The sequence below is a fragment of the Aythya ferina genome (assembly GCF_964211825.1).
Source record: "Aythya ferina genome assembly, chromosome: 1".
NCBI classification, from domain to species: domain Eukaryota; kingdom Metazoa; phylum Chordata; class Aves; order Anseriformes; family Anatidae; genus Aythya; species Aythya ferina.
The window spans coordinates 19,352,275-19,370,268 of NC_140296.1; the positions used below are offsets into that span (position 1 = coordinate 19,352,275).

At 40.7% G+C, this 17,994-nt stretch overlaps 1 protein-coding gene across 2 annotated transcripts in view; it reads right to left on the reverse strand.

The window, feature by feature from the left end:
• The window catches only part of ZDHHC20 (zDHHC palmitoyltransferase 20), a 41,068-nt gene that overhangs the window by 17,763 nt on the left and 5,311 nt on the right, over window positions 1–17,994 (reverse strand). For both annotated transcript variants that reach the window (XM_084503733.1, XM_084503734.1), the window contains exons 2-4: window positions 7,875–7,901; window positions 3,846–3,940; window positions 425–545 (exon numbers count right to left, since the gene is read on the reverse strand). In XM_084503733.1, the coding sequence (XP_084359859.1) occupies window positions 425–545; window positions 3,846–3,940; window positions 7,875–7,901 (243 nt within the window). The remainder of the gene's footprint in view (window positions 1–424; window positions 546–3,845; window positions 3,941–7,874; window positions 7,902–17,994) is intronic.

The following is a 17,994-nucleotide window of genomic DNA, read 5'->3' on the forward strand; positions in this document are numbered from 1 at the left end:
CTAGCTTTAACAATGAAGTTTCTGCTCCCAAGGAATTGCTATAGCCCAGAAAAAGTAATTTAATGGGGGACACAAAAGATTGTAAAATTAAGTGTAAAGTGTAATTTTCATCTATTTCCAGATGTATTTATTTTCAGTGGTTACTTTTTGTAGCCAGAATTAGAGATAAATGTTGTCATCTGCCTGCTTAAAAGAAGAGGAAATTTTTTTTTTTTTTTTTTTTTTTTGAAAAAGTTATTCCACACACTGGCTGTATATAGAGATCCCCAGACAAAGGACTTGAATTTCTCATGGTGGAAAAAAACACACCACAAGGTTATGGCCTTTGCAGTACATGCTTAATAGATTGTTCATTAACATCAAATGAATCTCACCAAATTAAACTAAGCAGCTTCAGGAGCACAGAATTATCTTTGTATCTCACCTCTTGATGCTGTTGTCGTATAGATAGGCAAGTCTTTAGCAGCTCTTCTCAAAATCTCCTGCTGGGATTCTGGTCTCTCTTCCTTTTCATATTGTTCTTTATCAGCTTTTGACAAGCAGAACTGGGAAGGAAAAGGACAGAACGAAGGGATAAGAACAATTATTACTTTGTGTCCTACTCAAGTTCCAAGGAAAAGACCCTATGTACCTTAATCCTGTCTCTGGGTGACCCCTGACCTTCTCCTTCCCCCTGAATACTACAGGAGATCCTCAAAACTACGTGATGGTCCTGAGCATATTTTAAAGAGAATCATCTTTGTCTCCGTTCCATTATCTACTGCATTTTCCCTTCAACACAAAGGAAGCCAGAAGCTCAGGGGAGTTTTAAGAAGGTGGAACTTAACTCTTGATGAGAGTAAATGTGACAGGAGACTAAAGTTCTTTTAACCCACTTTCTGACTTAGAGAAAAGCCAGAGAAAATAGTGAAGAGGGTGTGTATGGAGGTGGGGGTGGCGACCAGGAATTTTCATTGCTTCCTCACAGAATTTGGAAGAGTTTAAATGGAATTTTTACTTGGGAGTAGTCAGCACTGGTTTCAAAATCCCTAACCTATATTGGAAGCAACTTCAACAAAGCTTGTACAGTTTCAGAGTTACAAACCTGAATACAGCATGAGGGCCACTCCTGTAGAAGCCTTACTAAAAGGTAAAGCTTTACCAGTATAACCTGGAGAGCTTCTACTCACTTGCAAAAAGCTTTGGTATCCACTGAGATTACAGCTTTACCATTAAGCCCCACAGAACCCAGTGTGCTGACAAGTCCCCATGGAGTGGGGGCTGAACTCACAATTTCCTCTGGTATTTTCTATTCTGAAGCACTTTTAAACTCTGAGCTTCCCACAAGGACTACAAGAACCCTTTTTATGAGCACACATAGACAAAGTATTCATAGCAGTGAGTGGAAAATGCTTTGTATGCAGCTGGAACAAAAATTGGCTTAGTGTGGCTTAACATGAACATATTTTCCTACCAAGAATATGTATATGACTAGTTCACATGGATTTTCATCTCATCATGTACTTTTTCCTCTTTTGGATTTGAGTTGGTTGGCAAGCAACAGTGAACACTCGACTTACAGAAAAGGAGGAAGCAGTAAGACATTGCTGCAATTTCTCAGTGTTATTTCCCAATCTAGAATGCAAATAAATTGCTCCATATCCCACAGAATCTAATTGTCACCTGTTACATATGGTAGCATTCCAGTTATTGAGCCTACCCATCATTAAAGGGTGAAACATGAAGCATTGTTTCCATTTAAATAATCACAAATTAGTATCAATCTATGCAAAGAATGAAAATGAAGTTTAATACTTTAGTCATCTTCAAGAGTTTGACCTTTTTTTTTTTTTCCCTAAACATTTGTCTCTAAGCTAAAAGCCTAGGTATTTACTGAAATATGAAAACTGGAGATGCTCACATCAAAAACTTCAGATAGATCTGAAGCATCATGCCTTACTCCCTATTGCCTTTTTTGAGTCTGCTAGGGTAGCAAATGGCTGTCTCCATGACCTGCAATCAAGCAGAGGTCGCATTAAACACAAAACGCTACTTCTAGATGACACTTCTGTGGCAAGTCATTGATGTATAGAAAGGGAACTAAAACACAAAATTTAATTTTTTTTTGATTTTTTTTTTCCAAGTAACATAATAATAAACTCTAAAAAAAAAAAAAAAAAAAAAGATTTTGGTTTTCCGAAGTAAATATTTCTGTTCTAATTTCAGAAATTAAAAAGGACATGAAACCACAGATTTGCTAGACAATGGCAGGATATGTATGTTGAAAGACATCAAAAGTTGTCTATTACCACATAGCTAACAGAATTTCCAATGAGGTTCCACTGGTTCTTACCAAAAACAGAAAGAGTCCCTTTGTTTCCTTCCTCTTTCTGGATCTAATAATGTTGATTGTTCTTTCTTATGACAAACGTACAGGGATTACACTAGAACAACAGCAGCTGCGGAATCTTTTTTTAGTTCAATAGTGTGATCACAGGATGCTATTTGTTTTGCAAGAATGGCAAACTTCAATGACTAAAAATATATACATTTACACTTTCATACAATGAGGAGATTCTGAAGTCTGTTTTTAAATATAAAAACCTGCAAAAATTACTCACTGATATATGAACAGAAGGGACTTTCCCAGAGAGAGAGAGGAAAAAAAAGTGTTCCCTGAGTTGCTTTTTTCCTATGAAAGAATTGTATCGATCTGATCTATACCCACATTAACATAGGAAACATTCCTTACATGCCATATGCTGAAACCATCCCTTTCAGTCGATGAATAGCAAAAGCTTGCTAGAACATTACCACAACTACAGGGTAAGTATTGTCAGTACTGTCAGTCTACTACTGAAGAACCCAAACAGACAGTAAAAGTTATCAGACTGCTCTCAGAGCAGCCCAAATTCACACACCTTTACAAAAATTAGAGTTGCAACCACATTGTAACCAGCTAACCTGCTTAACATTATCATTTGCCTGCAGAAACATCCCACATAAAGCCAAATCATGCCACCCTGAAGATGTTTCAGGATGAAATGTCCTTGAATTTTTTTCTCCTTTGCACTTGTAAGCTTAACTATTCAGTACTACTCTTTTCACTTAACTAAAAAGCAGAATAGTCTTTAGCTTTTTTCACTTTATAACTATATCTTAGAAAGCTGCAGAATATCTAAGACATAATTATGTACTACAGAGCATTGTTTGCTTTTCCTTAGAAGCACAGTTTTAACTCTTTACAAAAATATTTAAGACTGACATTAGCAATGAAAGTCAATCTTGCTAAAAATAGAATAAAAATGCAACCTCCACAGAACAATCAAAGTCTCAAACAGTTTATCCAGTTTAAAAGCTTTTTAAAACCAAGGAAAGTATTTTGAATTTGGTGCCACCATCTCATCCCTACATATACATCCCCGAGGGAAAGTAGAAAACAAGGTAATTCATTTCAGGCTTATGCTTTCCTACTTGAAGGTCAAAACTACCTAAAAAATACAAAAATGCAGTCACTGGAGTTATTGATTTTAAAAATGTCAGAAGTCAAACAAACTGCATCCTAGTAAAGCACTGTATCCCCAAATTTGCTTTTTTGTCTTACTACTTTTGCACATACGTGTGACTGTCAAGCTTGAGATGAATTAAACACATTTAATATAAGGAAATGCCATTATACAAAGCATGCAGTATTTTAGGAGTAATCTGATGATTTGCATTCATGATATGCTGTCAAGCTGTTCTATTTTAGATAATGAGAAGGGAAAGGTGAATCATGCATTACTGCAAACAAGTTTCATCACTGAAAACAGTTCATCTATTTATAAAAAAAAAAAGCATTGACATTTTTCTAACGTCAGATTTACCTCATTGGAAGGGGATGCAGGAGATGTGAAAATTGTCTTCCAATACGACCATACAAACATGACAAATGACAGATGAAAAACCACAAGGTACACAACTGCAATAAAATACAAATAAAAATTTGGTGAATATAGCTGAAGAGAGCAAGAGATAAAACCCCTGATTTTTGATGAGGGCTAGACTATGACATTATGAATCAGCTGATAAGTTATATTAAACCTTTTTTGCCTGGGTAAATTTAGCACTCTGGCAGTGCCCACTTGGAAAAAAAAAAAAAAAAAAAAAAAAACACACAAAAAGCCTCCATAACACCACCACCAAATCACTAAATGTCATAGTTGCTATTCATCAAGGAAATAATATGTTTTTATGTAAGATTCTACAGCAGATTTCGAAGGAAAAAAAAAAAAAAAACAAAACCAGAAGTGAATACAGTTTCACCTAAGGCATGCAAGTGATTAATCTGTTTAGATAGAGATGCTACAGTTCTACTCTAGATTATGTGATAACTGGCCTACAGAGATCAATTTAATTTTTTAGTATGCATCAAGTATGTACTTCTAATAGAAACAGTATAGTAGTGTGCCATTGTGGAATGTGCTTGCTTTCAATAGGAGTAAAAACCCTAAACCAGGAAGAGAGAGGACTAAACAGCAAGGTCTCATCTTGAAGTGAGTTAAAATTGCTTGCAAATCTTATTTCAAATCTTCAGAGGAAGAGTCCTGCTATTACAGCCACTGTGGCAATAACAAGTAGTATGGAGCCCCATCAATTTATGAATGGATGTGTGTGATATGGTTGCCTTAAACACCAAAGGCTTATGACTTATGACCCTGGAAGCTTCTTCCTATCTTGCTTCCTCTAACGGTTTCTTTTACCATTTGTAAAGAGGAAATGGATTGGTCATGCCAGATCAGCAAGCCTTACAAAATGTCATGCCAAGTATTTACGTTATCTTCATTTCTTTAGTTGCAAGAAGGAAACTTGACCTACTGTCCTGTGCAAATACAGAGTCCTTTAAGAAGCCATATTACATGCTTCATGGATTGCAGAACAGACCCTACACTTCAGGAACTTTCAGCAGCTCAAAAAAAACAAAAAAACACAAACAACAAACCAACAAACAACAGGTACACAGTCACAGCAGGCATAGTCTTAATTTATCATCTTTCAGGATTTTTACTGTTCATTACAGTAAAAAAGAAAAAAAAAAAAAACAAAAAAACACAAACACAAAATCAACCAACCACACAAACAAATCAAACTTGAGCTTCCTTCAGAGAATTCTGCTTTTTCTCTTTGCCTCTGACTCCTCCAACTTTATAGATCTGGCAAATTTTCAGCTGTGGAAGCAAGAAGCAAAGCCTTTTTCTAAAACCATCCTAAAATTGTTGCTTGAATCCTATTTCTGATAGGAAAGAACCTATGCTTCACTGTGCTAGGCGCTACATAATTAGAAACTGTGTTCTATTAAAAACATACTATACACATTCAAACATAACATGGTTAAGCAATTAAAAAGTGAGAAATCTGCAAAAGAGGAGAAAGACCTAAAATCTTAGTGGAAACAGCTGCATAAATCAAAGCTTTGGGGTGAGAGAAAAGGGTGAGAGGAGTTGAATATGAGGAAAGAGGAAACAAGATACTGTGGGGGGGAAGGGCATGGCAAAACTCAGGTGCACAGTAAACAGCTTAATTCTGGCCATAAAACTCAGCCCCAGAATCCAATCCCTTTTGGGTAGCAGTACCACTCTGCAGAGTACTCCCTGGAGCATCTCACATCAGTTTCAAATATAAATATAAGCTGGCTTCGTTCCTATCCAGTTTACTTTCTTGTAATTTGAAGACATGAGAAAACCATCAAATACCTCAAACCCCAATATCTGCTATTTCAGAGACGTGAGGAAGCCCCAGCTAAGCTAGGGCATCCAGGATTCCTGGTGCCACACTGTGACCAAGCGAAACGACTTCGCCTTAAAGGCACCGGTGCACACTAGACCCTAAGTTATACCCTTGGGAGGACAATGTCATAAGATACGCTCTTAGCATCCTCCTGAAGTATGCTAAGCCTTCCTCAGATGTACCCCTCACAATTTTTTCCTGCATCATTCTTAACTCCACTTTAAAGACAGAGTAGGATTACAGAGCTAATAATACTCAACGGAACTAAATTATATTGTGGAGAGATTGAGAGCTGGCTGTTCTATCCTAATGGATAAAAATTACGCAAGAATATGAAAATACAAAGACACGGAAACAGTTAGCCTTAATGGGATGAAGAAATCACCAGCAATTGAATTACAAAGTGTAATTAAAAACCTGCAGTAAACGAATTTGAACAGAGCACAATGAAAAACGGTGCAAAATATATTTGCTACTATACATATTATTTACATTGCCATGTTATCAGTGCTTTGGCCATTTGACTCTCCTGGTTCTATTTCCTGGCTATTGGGAGTTAGCCTGCAAGAACTTTATGAAATTTGGAACTTTTATTTCAAATGAAACAACTTCACTTTTCAAGATCAACCTCCACTGCAAAGAAATTCATGCATGCAGGGTGCCTGTGACATGCCGTAGAACTGAAAGGGCAAAATATGTGCAAACGACTGCTTTCAAAAGCCTAACAGGCAGGTTTCAAAGATACTGTTCTCATTAATTAATCAAGCATTTGTCTTCTCTGTAGATTTAAGAGAGCCTGCTTCGATCAGGCAGGCACTGCATTTGAATTAAAGCCAGAGATGTGGCTACATTACACCACCATCACTGCTCTGCCAGGCTTCTTTAACAGAGACATGAATCTTGCCTTTCTGTAAGAAACTAGAAAGTAAAACTTTACTTCTAGTAAAACCAGACAGTAAAAGCACAGCAGCAACCTGCAGAATTTTGTGAAGTCTTGATGAAGCCCAGCTGTGCATTGCAATGTAAAAACCCAGGCAAAGACACAGCTTCCGTCTTGAACAGCTTATGGTTTACTTTGGAGGTTTTCCCACTCTTTCACCTCTTCTTTAAAAGATGAAAGAGGACAGACTCCATCAAGTTTCCTCCTTTTTACAGTTTTCTTCTGGATGCTCCCCACCAGGAAGTAAACTGATGGGTTACCTCCAAGTTCTCTTTTGCAAAAATATTTAAGAGATGAGAGCCTCTTACCAGCGGTCTCACACTCTGAAGACAGCCTTCAGTGGATGATGGAACTGCCAACCTATGCTTAGCATAAAATCATGATAATCACTCATGTTCCCTCTTAAGCTGAAATGGACTTCCAAATATCCCTATAGTGATTCTATGGGGAAAAAAGCCTGAAGTCTTATTAAAAAAAAAAAAAAAAAAAAAACAACAACAACAACAGCACTTTGAACTTCTGGAATTGAATGATCCTCTAGCCTAGTTTTTGTTCACAATTAAAAGCAGCAAGCATGCTGGAATTTCCTTGGTGAGTTTGAATCTCTATAAATACTACCCACTATGACCTTTTTTTGCCAAGGACAATAATAAGGCTTAAGGAAAGTTTGTAAAAACAAGGCCTTAACCACTTAACCTGGAAATTTAAAATTATAATGTGCAGTCACCTTTGAAATGGTTGCGTTTTTTGCACAGTTCTAACCAGTCCTGAGGAATCTGGTAAGCTGTTTGGAAAACAGCAAACAGTACAACAATCCCTCCTCTTCCAAAAGTCTTACTGGTCAGAGGTTGCAAGGAGGTAAGATGAATATTCATCATTCCTTCAGGATGAAACAGAAAATGGACTGCTGCAGCTCCTTCCCTCTTCTCCCTCTTCTGTTCTCAGAAGGTACCCATTTAAAAATATTTGCAAACCTAAATCATAGTTATTTTCCTCACAGGTCTTGTCTTCATCCCAAGCAGTACTATGAGCTCAGCATACCCAACATCACAATGTTTGACTTGTTTCTTAGCAATGATCTACTTACTACAGAGAGGTTACATACAAAGAAATACATTTCAATTCTATATCCCTTAAGACTTGTGTGCAACAAAACTATTTACATTAAAAAATAATAATTAAATGTTACCTTTTTCTGCAGTTGAAGATATAGTAACTGGAAGAGAAAAAAAAAAGATATATGGTAAGTAAATCTGCATTGAATCAAAAATTGGGATAAAAGTGAGATACCCGAGATAGCCGACTTGTTCCAAATCATGTATCAGGTGTTAATAAGGCCTCCCTGCCCAACTCTGGGTAAAACAGGACTTAGTATTCCTCCTGCCAGCCCCTGAGGCTTGGTGAGTCAGTGGAAGAGCTGAAGAGACCCAGTTCCCTGCTCTAACTAGCAGAGGAGGAGCACACTCCTTTCCACAGCCATTAGTTAGATCATAATTTATACTTGCCCTTCAGATACGCACCCAGCACATTTTCTGGAGCACATCAACATCCAGGCCAACCTGTTGTACTTCCCCCCCCCCACCAACCCAAATTCTTGAGACAGTTGAAATCTCCCAAATTCCTCCTATTCTGCACCTTCATCCCTTTTTATCCCAACACCAAATTATTTGCTCAAATCTATCCTGCATGCTGACTGGTACATCCTCTTGCTTCTCTGAAACCTTTGGAGTTCATTCATCAGTTAGGCAAGACACCGATCAGAGAGCAGCTGTACTTACTGGGTCACTTTGTTCATACCACTCTCCTTGCTGGGTCTCTCCCCTAAATTCCTGAAATTCAGTGAGGAAAGGATCTTTTCCTGACTCTTCATCTGACACAGCAAATTTAAGTTTCTGGCCATCAACACGAGCAAAAGGTGAACAGAGCACGTCCTGCCTACTGCCATTCACCTCACTCCACATCATCTCCTCTCCCCCAGCAGTGAGGTTTGTCCAGTCACCAGTCCGCACGCCAGCTCCAAGGAGCTTTTCCCTGATGCACATTAGAGAGCTAAATCCGCAGGGCTTCAGTGTGCGTTACAGGCTTCGTTCCACAGAGCTACTTTGGTCGCGGAGGCAGCATGTGCCTCACTTGGCTGCAGATATCTACAGCAAAGGGGTCTGCAACCCTATTACACAACTGTGCCTCTTTATAGTATGCAGAGATGTAACAAGGTGATACCTCGATGTACAGATGAACCCTTTTTGTTCAGATTTTGATTTTTTTACTTTCTCCTTAAAATACATGCTCAGCACCCTGTCTGTCTGTCCACGGAAGCCTCTAGCTTCAAGCTAAAGGAGGTTAACCCTGAAGAAAAGCATTAGTTAGCACCTATTAGATGTGCATACTTGCACAGCCTCCTCCTGCGTTTCTGTCTGAAGCACAAAACTAAACTGAGCCAAATTTGATGCTTAAAGACTCAAGATAATGAACAGTCTTTACATCCAGAGAAAAGCTTAAGATCTTATCACCTGTGAGACTTAAACAAACAAAACCACACTAAACTTCATAGAAATGAATGAAAACCTTACAGAAGTAGGAAGATAAATTCCTTATTTTTACCCAGGTCTCCCGGACCAGAAAGCAGTTATGAGACCAGGCAGAGCACAATTTTAATTTGGCAAGCTCCTGCAGGCTGAGGTGAAAGTGAACACTGAAACACTTGTGATTTTCATTCTGTCTTACCATCTTTAACTGAAATAAAAATAAAAGAAAGCTACTTCTGTTTTACCTCAAGTTCACGTAAATTTTGGGATTCTGCTTTTATTCCTTGCACTGCTGTTATTCCCACTCTCAGACAGATTGAACGAAGGGCAATCCTAGTGCTTGTCCAAAGTCACTTAGCACACAGAAGTCAACAGTTTCACAGGATCTTTATGTGACGAAGTGAAGCCTTCCTTTGAATAAGTTAATATTTAATCTTTCTAGAACAGACCTGTGAGAATTTACTAGGCTGGCAATGTAACAAGCAGCTTTACACCAGTAAGAAATCGATTCCAGCTTTTGAACTCCAGTTCAGGAAATAAACAGAGAACAAGACATTACCATAGCATCCCACAATCCCTGGCCTGCAGTTTCAGTTACAAGCTCAGCTCTCGGGTTTTGGCTTTCTCCTCTGCTGCCTCTAAGTAGTTAGAAATTGCTGTCAGCCTCCGCTGAAATTAATACCAGTTTCACTGAAAACATTCCTAAAACACTTTTTTTTTTTTTGCCTGATGGGTGGGATGGAGAAAATAAAGCAGCACCACCTTTTTGCCTTTTTTTTTTTTTTGAACAAAATAGTCACTGCGTATGATTTATATACTAACCTCAGGATGCAACAGCCTATACATTAGATTAGATACATCAGAACCTGTTAGGGCCTTCAGCACCACTATCAAGACAAACCTGTCCATATTTCAGAAAAGTAAGCACTGCAAATCAACTTTTCTTTTGAGTATTTCAAAATATATCCCCGTATCAGTGTATTGCTTAGCTACAAAAGGAAAAATAAGCTCAAGGGCAAAAATATTCTTTGGATTGGCTTCTTAAGTTTCTAGTTTCTAGAGAAGCCTTGAAGATTTCTAGAAAGATATTGCTAGGGAAAGATAAAAATATGACTAGACAGCATAAGTTGCAGTTTACTTCATCGCAGAGAGCTGAGAAGCATGCACTCAGTGAGTTTCCATGCTGGCCTCATAATTGCAAAGGATTCAACATCTGTGTTACAGCTCCCTGCAGGTCTGTGAATAAAGCGACTGAGTAGGATCTGTTTGTCTGCAGTGCCGAGCTGTTCCTTGGTTACCTCAGTTTTTCCAAAATCAGCCTACGGCTCAGCAGAGCCTGCCTGTGAAGAGAGGTGCTGGCCTACACCGCACTTGGTGCTGCTGCAGCTTGTCCAGGGACACAAGGGCCTAACAGGCCCGAGCAGCCGGTCCTGCGCCACCGCCAGCTCACACATCGCATCTCCTGGCGGTTCAGGGTCACTGTAACATGAAGCATGCAAAACTTAGTACGTGGGTTTGCTTTCTACAGAACACAGCCTCCAAAACGCATAACCCAGCCTTTTAAGAGGCTGTGTTAAAATGGATTTTTTAACTCGGTCAACTCGGAGGACAAACAAAAACTCCAGGTTTGACTTTAACATAGGAAAAAGTTGTCTTAGTTGTGACTTAGACACTGAGTATCACCTTTAGTAGTAAATATATCTTATCCTTCATGACCCCTGTTGTTCCTTACACCTCCTTGTACCTAATCTTCCTTACATTGTTGTCTGTTATCTTTCATCTCACCTATGTCACATGAATCAAAGGAGTGGAAGCCTAGAGATTATCACAGGAAACAGTCCTGCAGACACAGGGGCATCATTAGTTGTATAATAAATGACACTGGGGAAAAATGTCATTTGTCGGAAGCATTTTTCTTGGAGCACACTGAAAGATGCAAACCTCAGAAAGCTTTGGGGAATATTTTAAGGAAACCTTCCAGGACACCTCATAAGAACAAGTATGTTTAGGGAGCTGGGCTGCTTTCAGTTTCAGGCTTAGTTTTGGGATTGCTATGGAGTGTTCAAGCACCTTCCAAGTCACTGCATGGTAAGGAAAAACAACAACAACCAAACCAAAACAAAAAACACACAAAACAGATCTCTATTCTGCAGCAAAGAGGTGGAATGATTTGCCAAGACCTCACGAGAGGTATGCTAAAAGACGACATTCGCCCTCAACCTTGAAGGAAAAAGAAACAAACAGCCCTTCACCGAACCCCCACACCACATAGACTTACTCCCCAAGAGGCATATTCTAGTCAAAGCCACCCTTTGAGAGCCAGATATATTCTCTGCAGATCAAGAAATCCAACTGCAACTGGTGCAGTACAGAAAGGGAAAAGGATTGGTCTTGTTACTGATGTGCTGCGTATGTGTCTTCCTGCTCCTCATCCCACCATGGTCCCGTCAGAAGGCAGGCTTTGGGCATTACAGCCCATCCAAGGCTCTCTAGAGTAAGCTTCGTAGTTTGGCTGACATTCCTCATGGAGAGAAGAATGAGGAATGTGCAATTGCATTCCTAAACTAGATGTACGGCCTTAACTTTTCTCGGTTTCTAAGGAAAATGGTTAAATGAAGAGCATCAAATCGAAACTGTAACTTGGATTTCTGGTAAAGTAATTCCCCTGTGCAATGCAGAGCCCAATCAGCTGATCACAAGGAAGATGGCAGAAGTATCGCTTACTGAAACAACTGGGGCAGGCGGGGAATAAATTACCTTGGAGAAACACTGACTCTGCTTCTGTTAGAGACCCGGGGCAGTGTCACAGAAGGAAGTCCTTAGCACCTCTCCACTGTTTTCTATACGCCGTGACCTTTCCACACTGAGCTATTTCTTATTTCCTGACTGGCAGTCACCCACTAGTGCTTTCTTCCCTAAGCAGCAGGGAGTTGTTTTTAGACAAATGACTCAAGACAACTGAGTTGACAGCATCACGTGGCCAAAAGCCAGCGCAGTAAGAGGCTGCCAGCTCCCTGCCGAAAGGCTACGGGGGCCCAGGATTGCATATGTCTTGCCACCAGCTGGAACGAACACCCTCTGCAAACGTTGGGGCCACAGGAACCTGGAGTGGTTTTACCTCCATATGTTGCTAGGCTAAATCTCCAGTTCTGGGGCACAGCTTTCCCCATGATGCCCTCCCAAGTCCTTCCAGAAGTAATGTTTTTCAATCCAGTGCTGCAGGAGAGGTGGCCCCACCGCCAGGCCTAGGGCAGCACTCGGCGCAGAGGCACAGCACGTGGTGACATCTGCTGCAGGGTGCCAGAAGTCACAGCTCCCAGCTATCTGCCCACTCACCTGTGCAAGACCAACATGGCAAACACAGGCACTTGCCTTCCAGGCACTTCAGCTCCCTCCAGCACTTTGGGTTTAAGCCACCCCAAAGGTGAGTTTGAGGTAGCACAAAGAGCAGTGACAAAGGGTGAACTGCAGCGAGTGGCCTCTGGCTGCCCTGGGTCACAAACAGCAATGAGAGGGGAAAGAAACCCTGCCTTGGGTGACCGAGGTCTTAAAGCACTGCAGCCATTTCTGCAAGACGTGTGCCAGAGCCCAAACCTCTCCCATGCTGTGCACAGCAGCTCCGCTGGAGCCAGCTACTTGGCTTCTTGGAGAGATCACAAGATGATGCCTTTCCTTCCAGTGATCACAAGATGATGCCTTTAAAGGCATCGCAGCGGGAGCAGAGGAGGAAAATGCAGCCAGGGAAGAGACACCTTGCTGCAAGTGGGTTGCTCTGTTGTTGCCAGCATAAATGTCACCAAGTTTTCTGTGTTTGTGACCATCACTACAGGATTCGAAGAAGAATATTCATAGGGATAGGCAAAAGGCATTAATGTTTCAAATAAGGAAGTCTAAGACACACTGCAGCCTGTTACTGGTTGTTACCAGCCATGGTTACAATTTGTTGCATGGTTAAAACAATATTAACATAATTCTTTAACTACAGCAAGTCACTTAGAGAGGCCAGAGGCTAGCTGCCCAGCAAACATTCTCTTATCACACTAACAAATAAGGATTTTTATTTATGGAAGGTCTTATGCACACATTCTCTGCACGCAAGTTGTAAAAGTACAAGCAGGGCTACAGCAGAAATTAACATAATCAATGCAAGACAGTCCTTGGGTACTGAGTTACATTTAGCAATGAATTAAGCTCTGAGAACTGAAGAAAAAAAATTGTTCTGCACATTCCTGGAATAGTATATTCTGTACTACCGCTTTCACAGTTTGAGAGCACAGCTACAAAGGCAGCTGACTTCTGGGAATCCACAAAATCCTATCGATGACTCCTTTACCTCTGCTTCCACAAAATATTCTTAAAATTTATACCAAGGGCCTCCTTATGGCCTGCATATAGTAAATCATTTCAGAATGAAATGAAAATGAAAAACACTTGGTTAGCACGCAAGCAGCATCAGTAGGACTGCATCTCAGTCCCAGACTCGTGTCCACATGAGGCATTACGAGATGCATCAGCACAAACAACTCGAGGCTTTTTCTGGAAGCAGCATCCGACGTTAGCATTCAGCTGCAGTAGCTCACCAGGTTTGCTGTCCCTGAAAAGCCCTATTCCCTGAAAAGCACTACTCACTTTTAATTTACCATAATTGCCCAAAGAAACCTAATGTAACTTGATTTTCTTCAGCTACTTAATCACTGGTGTCACTGCTCATTCTATTTGCATTTTGATTGATTTTAAACCCTAGCATTACTTCTACATGCTTTTCTTAGCTGCTTAGGAGAATAATTGGATTTCTTCTTTCAGATCTCCCCCCTCCCAATCTACCGTATCATAACAATAACAGCTTTATTGCCCAGTAGTTTGGTAGTGCTGCACAGAAGTTGTTTTCAATATTGCCTTTAAGCTATTGTATAAAGCCAAGAGAAAGCTTGGTTTCTTCTTGGAAGACAGACAGCCATTAGTTCTACATGTCAGCCAGCTGTGCTCCTTCTGGATCACAGGGAAAATGGGGAAAAAACAGAAATGGCAGAAAAAAAACATGGGAAGTCAGATGCACCTGTAAGGAACTTATGTCCACACCATGAGTTAATTCTACTTACAGTTGAAGGAGGGGTGTTTACACTCAGGTTGGCCAAAGCAAGCTCCCTGTAACTCTGTGCTCAAGCATCTGTACTTGTCAAAGGGCTTTTTGTCTCAGGAACAACTCCAGTTGGTTCTGTAGTTAAGGCGTAATGAGGATGCTTGCAAGAGATCTGAGACTCAAATAAGAGCATCAGCTAGTGCTGACAGAGAGCCAGTATCAGGTGTTGTACAGGGTTGGCTTCTGCACCCTCCACAAGATCAGGTGTTCTGCAGGTGATACTAGAAACCACCAACACATCTAAAGTAAAAAACAAACAAAAAACCACCACCACCCAATTCAATCTCTTAACAGATTATTCCAGGTGAATGAAAACAGAGAAACCGTCTTTACTGAACTACTCCAAACAAATTCTGAAGGTGTGCAGAGGTATCACTTGGTGACACAAACTCCAGACTCAGCTACCGTGACCTTCAGACATGAACTACTGTGATGTGGCAAGAGAACCAGGAGAAGACTGGAGGTCTCTGCTTTGTTGGTAGGAAACCTGTCCCTGCATTTGTCTTCAGATTCTTGCAAAATCAAATGTCTCCTTACTTAGCTACTGGCCCTGCCTGCAGCAAGTTTTTCTCAAATATAAAAAATCTCCTTGCAGAACTCTGGAAAAAAATCTCCTTGTAAATCAACAGAGTATTAGGTACTTTGTTTTTGAGACAAAGATCGTGCTGCTGCCAGGGTCAATGAATAATGGGAGAAGTCAAACCACCCTGCAAGCAGACCTCCTTTGATGCATGATGTTACCAGATTCCTCAAATTAAGTTTTAAGTTCAATTTTTTTGTACCATTGGTCGGGTTTGGCTGGTCTTTGCCACCTGAGATTAAGTCCTTTAAAGAAGTTTTGTTTTGAAAAATGTGTCATTGAAAACCATGTCTATCAGCTGCGTGCAAGCTTAATGGTGGGGAATTTGTCTTTATTAATATTTACAAGCCCCAGGTGTTAAATATTTAATACCGTATCATTTTTACTATTAACGTATTTATGGAATAGATAAAGGGTCAGGGACTTTGCACAGTGATTTAGAGATTCTGTCCATGTATGGTTCATCACGTTGGCTGACAACAAATGCTGCTGTCTTTTGATGCTGGAGCCTTCGCTGCTCATTCCTCCGGCAGAACAAAATGTCACTCATTAAACCTTCCTTAGTTTGAAATATCTCGGGACAAACCTTGACTGCAGCTAAAGATACTTCCTCTAGTTTCCTTGCAAAAAGGAAGGAAAAAAAAGGATGGCCCCAAGAATGTAACAAAAGAAGCAGGTGCTGCAGAGGGCAACAAACATCCGGGATAACAGGACAGAAAGTTTTGGCTTGAGGACAAGATTTCCACCTCCTCCACCAGATCTTCTTTTACTGCTTGACCAGCCAGGAACATGAACAAGTGACAGCACAAAGGCAGCACAAAGCACTACAAAGGGAATTTTGGATACTCCAAAACACCAGTACTATAAGTTAGAAAGTAATCCAGAATAAGCTGTACAGCTCTCAGTAAATATTGCTTGAAACAGACAAAAAGCAAACAAAAAAAACTAAAATAGCACTCCCCCAAAAACCAATCTTCTCAACTTCCCTGCCTCCTAAAAAAAAACAAAAAAAACCACACAAAACAACAAAATTACAACCAGCAAAGCAAGTCCTCAGAGCTCACCTGCCTGCTGACTGCTCAGCACATGTTCCTGGAAAGCATTAACTCAGAGCTCAGTAAAAGGTCAGCTGAACTACAAATCCTAACACGACGTGCCAAGGGAAGAAACAGCGCTGCCTCTTACACCTCCAGGATGCATTAGGGCTCCCGTGGCAGGGCACTGGATGTAACACAGCGGGACTGGCAAGCTGCCTAGCAAGAAACAAGTGAAGAATTTGATGTATGCCTGACACCTGCAAAGTGAATTAACTTCTGCCATCACCTTCCCAACCAAACTTGCATGCCAGTTCCATAGGATTTTCCAGAACAGAAACCAGATTCTGTTGTTTTGGGCTCCTCTCTGGGTCCAGGAGAAACCCATGCCACAACCCCAGAGCTGTGAGAGCCTTCAGGCACCACCTATCCCAGCACTGTGGAAATAGGTTTTGCTTCTCTGCTTTTTTAATCCAGATTTGACAAAGGCAAAAGCACCGACTGCTTGCCAAGAAGAATGTAATGGTACAATAACACACATGCAGAGAATTGGTTAACTACAGACAATAGCTGAGGCATTTCATGTCTGTTCTGAGCCTACCAAAGACAACTGGAAAGCAGCTTACAACTTGGTTTACTTCACTCTAAACAAATCTGTTCCTCTCAACTTGCCATTTAATCTGAATTGTTTCACTCTCTCTACAGTATTAGCTTGCTTAATTCCAGATGAGTTATTACTTACATCTCTATTTGTTATTGTACCACATCTCTAATTTATTTATTTTTTTTTGTACCAAAGAAGCTAAAAAAATGAAAAATGTATCACTGCTTACTGCTTCACAACAATTCCCCACTCTGGAGACAGACAGACATCAGGATGCACAACCCAAAGACCACAAACAAACAAAAAGCCTGGCACAGAAACCTCACTTGATCTCTCTGTTCATCAGATGATTGAAATGGTTTCGTGGCTCAGATTTAAGATGATGCTGCACCATATATAGCAGCAGAGTGAGCATTACAGAAACTGCAGAGGCAAGGCATGCTGCTCTCGTGATCTAACAATCTTGTGAGCAGATCCTTTCTGACAATCCTGTACCCATATGACACTTTTAGTAGTCAAAAGAGAACATGAATAAGGAACTGATGAGCCACTTGGTCTTTAGAAAGAACGGAAAAGCAGGTGCTTGATATGCTGCAGGGGAGGAACTTGATTTTTAGCACAGATAAGAAGAGAGAGTCAAAAGTTACAAGAGGAGGCATTCCACGGAGGGAGAGGGGGAAAGGCCCGTTTTTTTGCTTGGCACAGGACAGGAGGGGCTAAACATTCCTTACAGAAAACAATTTATTGACAACAGATACTGGGGAACTGGCTAACAGAGCAGATGTTTTTGTTATGGTTTCATTGCTCCTCTTACACCTGATTCATCTTGGTGGAGATGCCGCTGATGCAGGAAAGAGGCCTGGCATTACTTGTCAAATGTTTCTATTGAACAACGTATGCACACAACGGGGAGATGTTTAACAACAGAGCTGAGCTGAAAACTCCATAAAATGTTTCAGGAAAGGTGTTTGTAACACTGGGAATGAAAATGCATCTTAAAACAGCAGGAATTCCTACCAGTTGCAAGAGGAGTGCTGAATGAAGGGAGCTGGACAAACACTGCTGTATCGACTGGGTTAAACAGGAACCCAACAAACCCTCAGCATTTACAGGCACAAGTTTCGGCAGGCAGCTGGGATTCCTCCCCTCCCTGCTCTCCGCCACGGGCAGTCTCAGGCTCCAGACGTGAAGGCAGGTACGTTGCCACCTGAGTGTTTGTTGGTCCTGTGACAGGTGTATGAAGAGCTCAGCTCCGATACCCATCTTTGTAACGCCGTAAATCCTTTGATTACAGAAAGCACGTCTCCATTAAGTCATAAAAATCTGAGCTGCTAGAGAACAACGTTTTAATTATTTAAACTTCAAGCAGAACCTGAAGTTCACGGTACACAGAGTCAGCGACCTCAAATTAATTACCGTCTGCTGA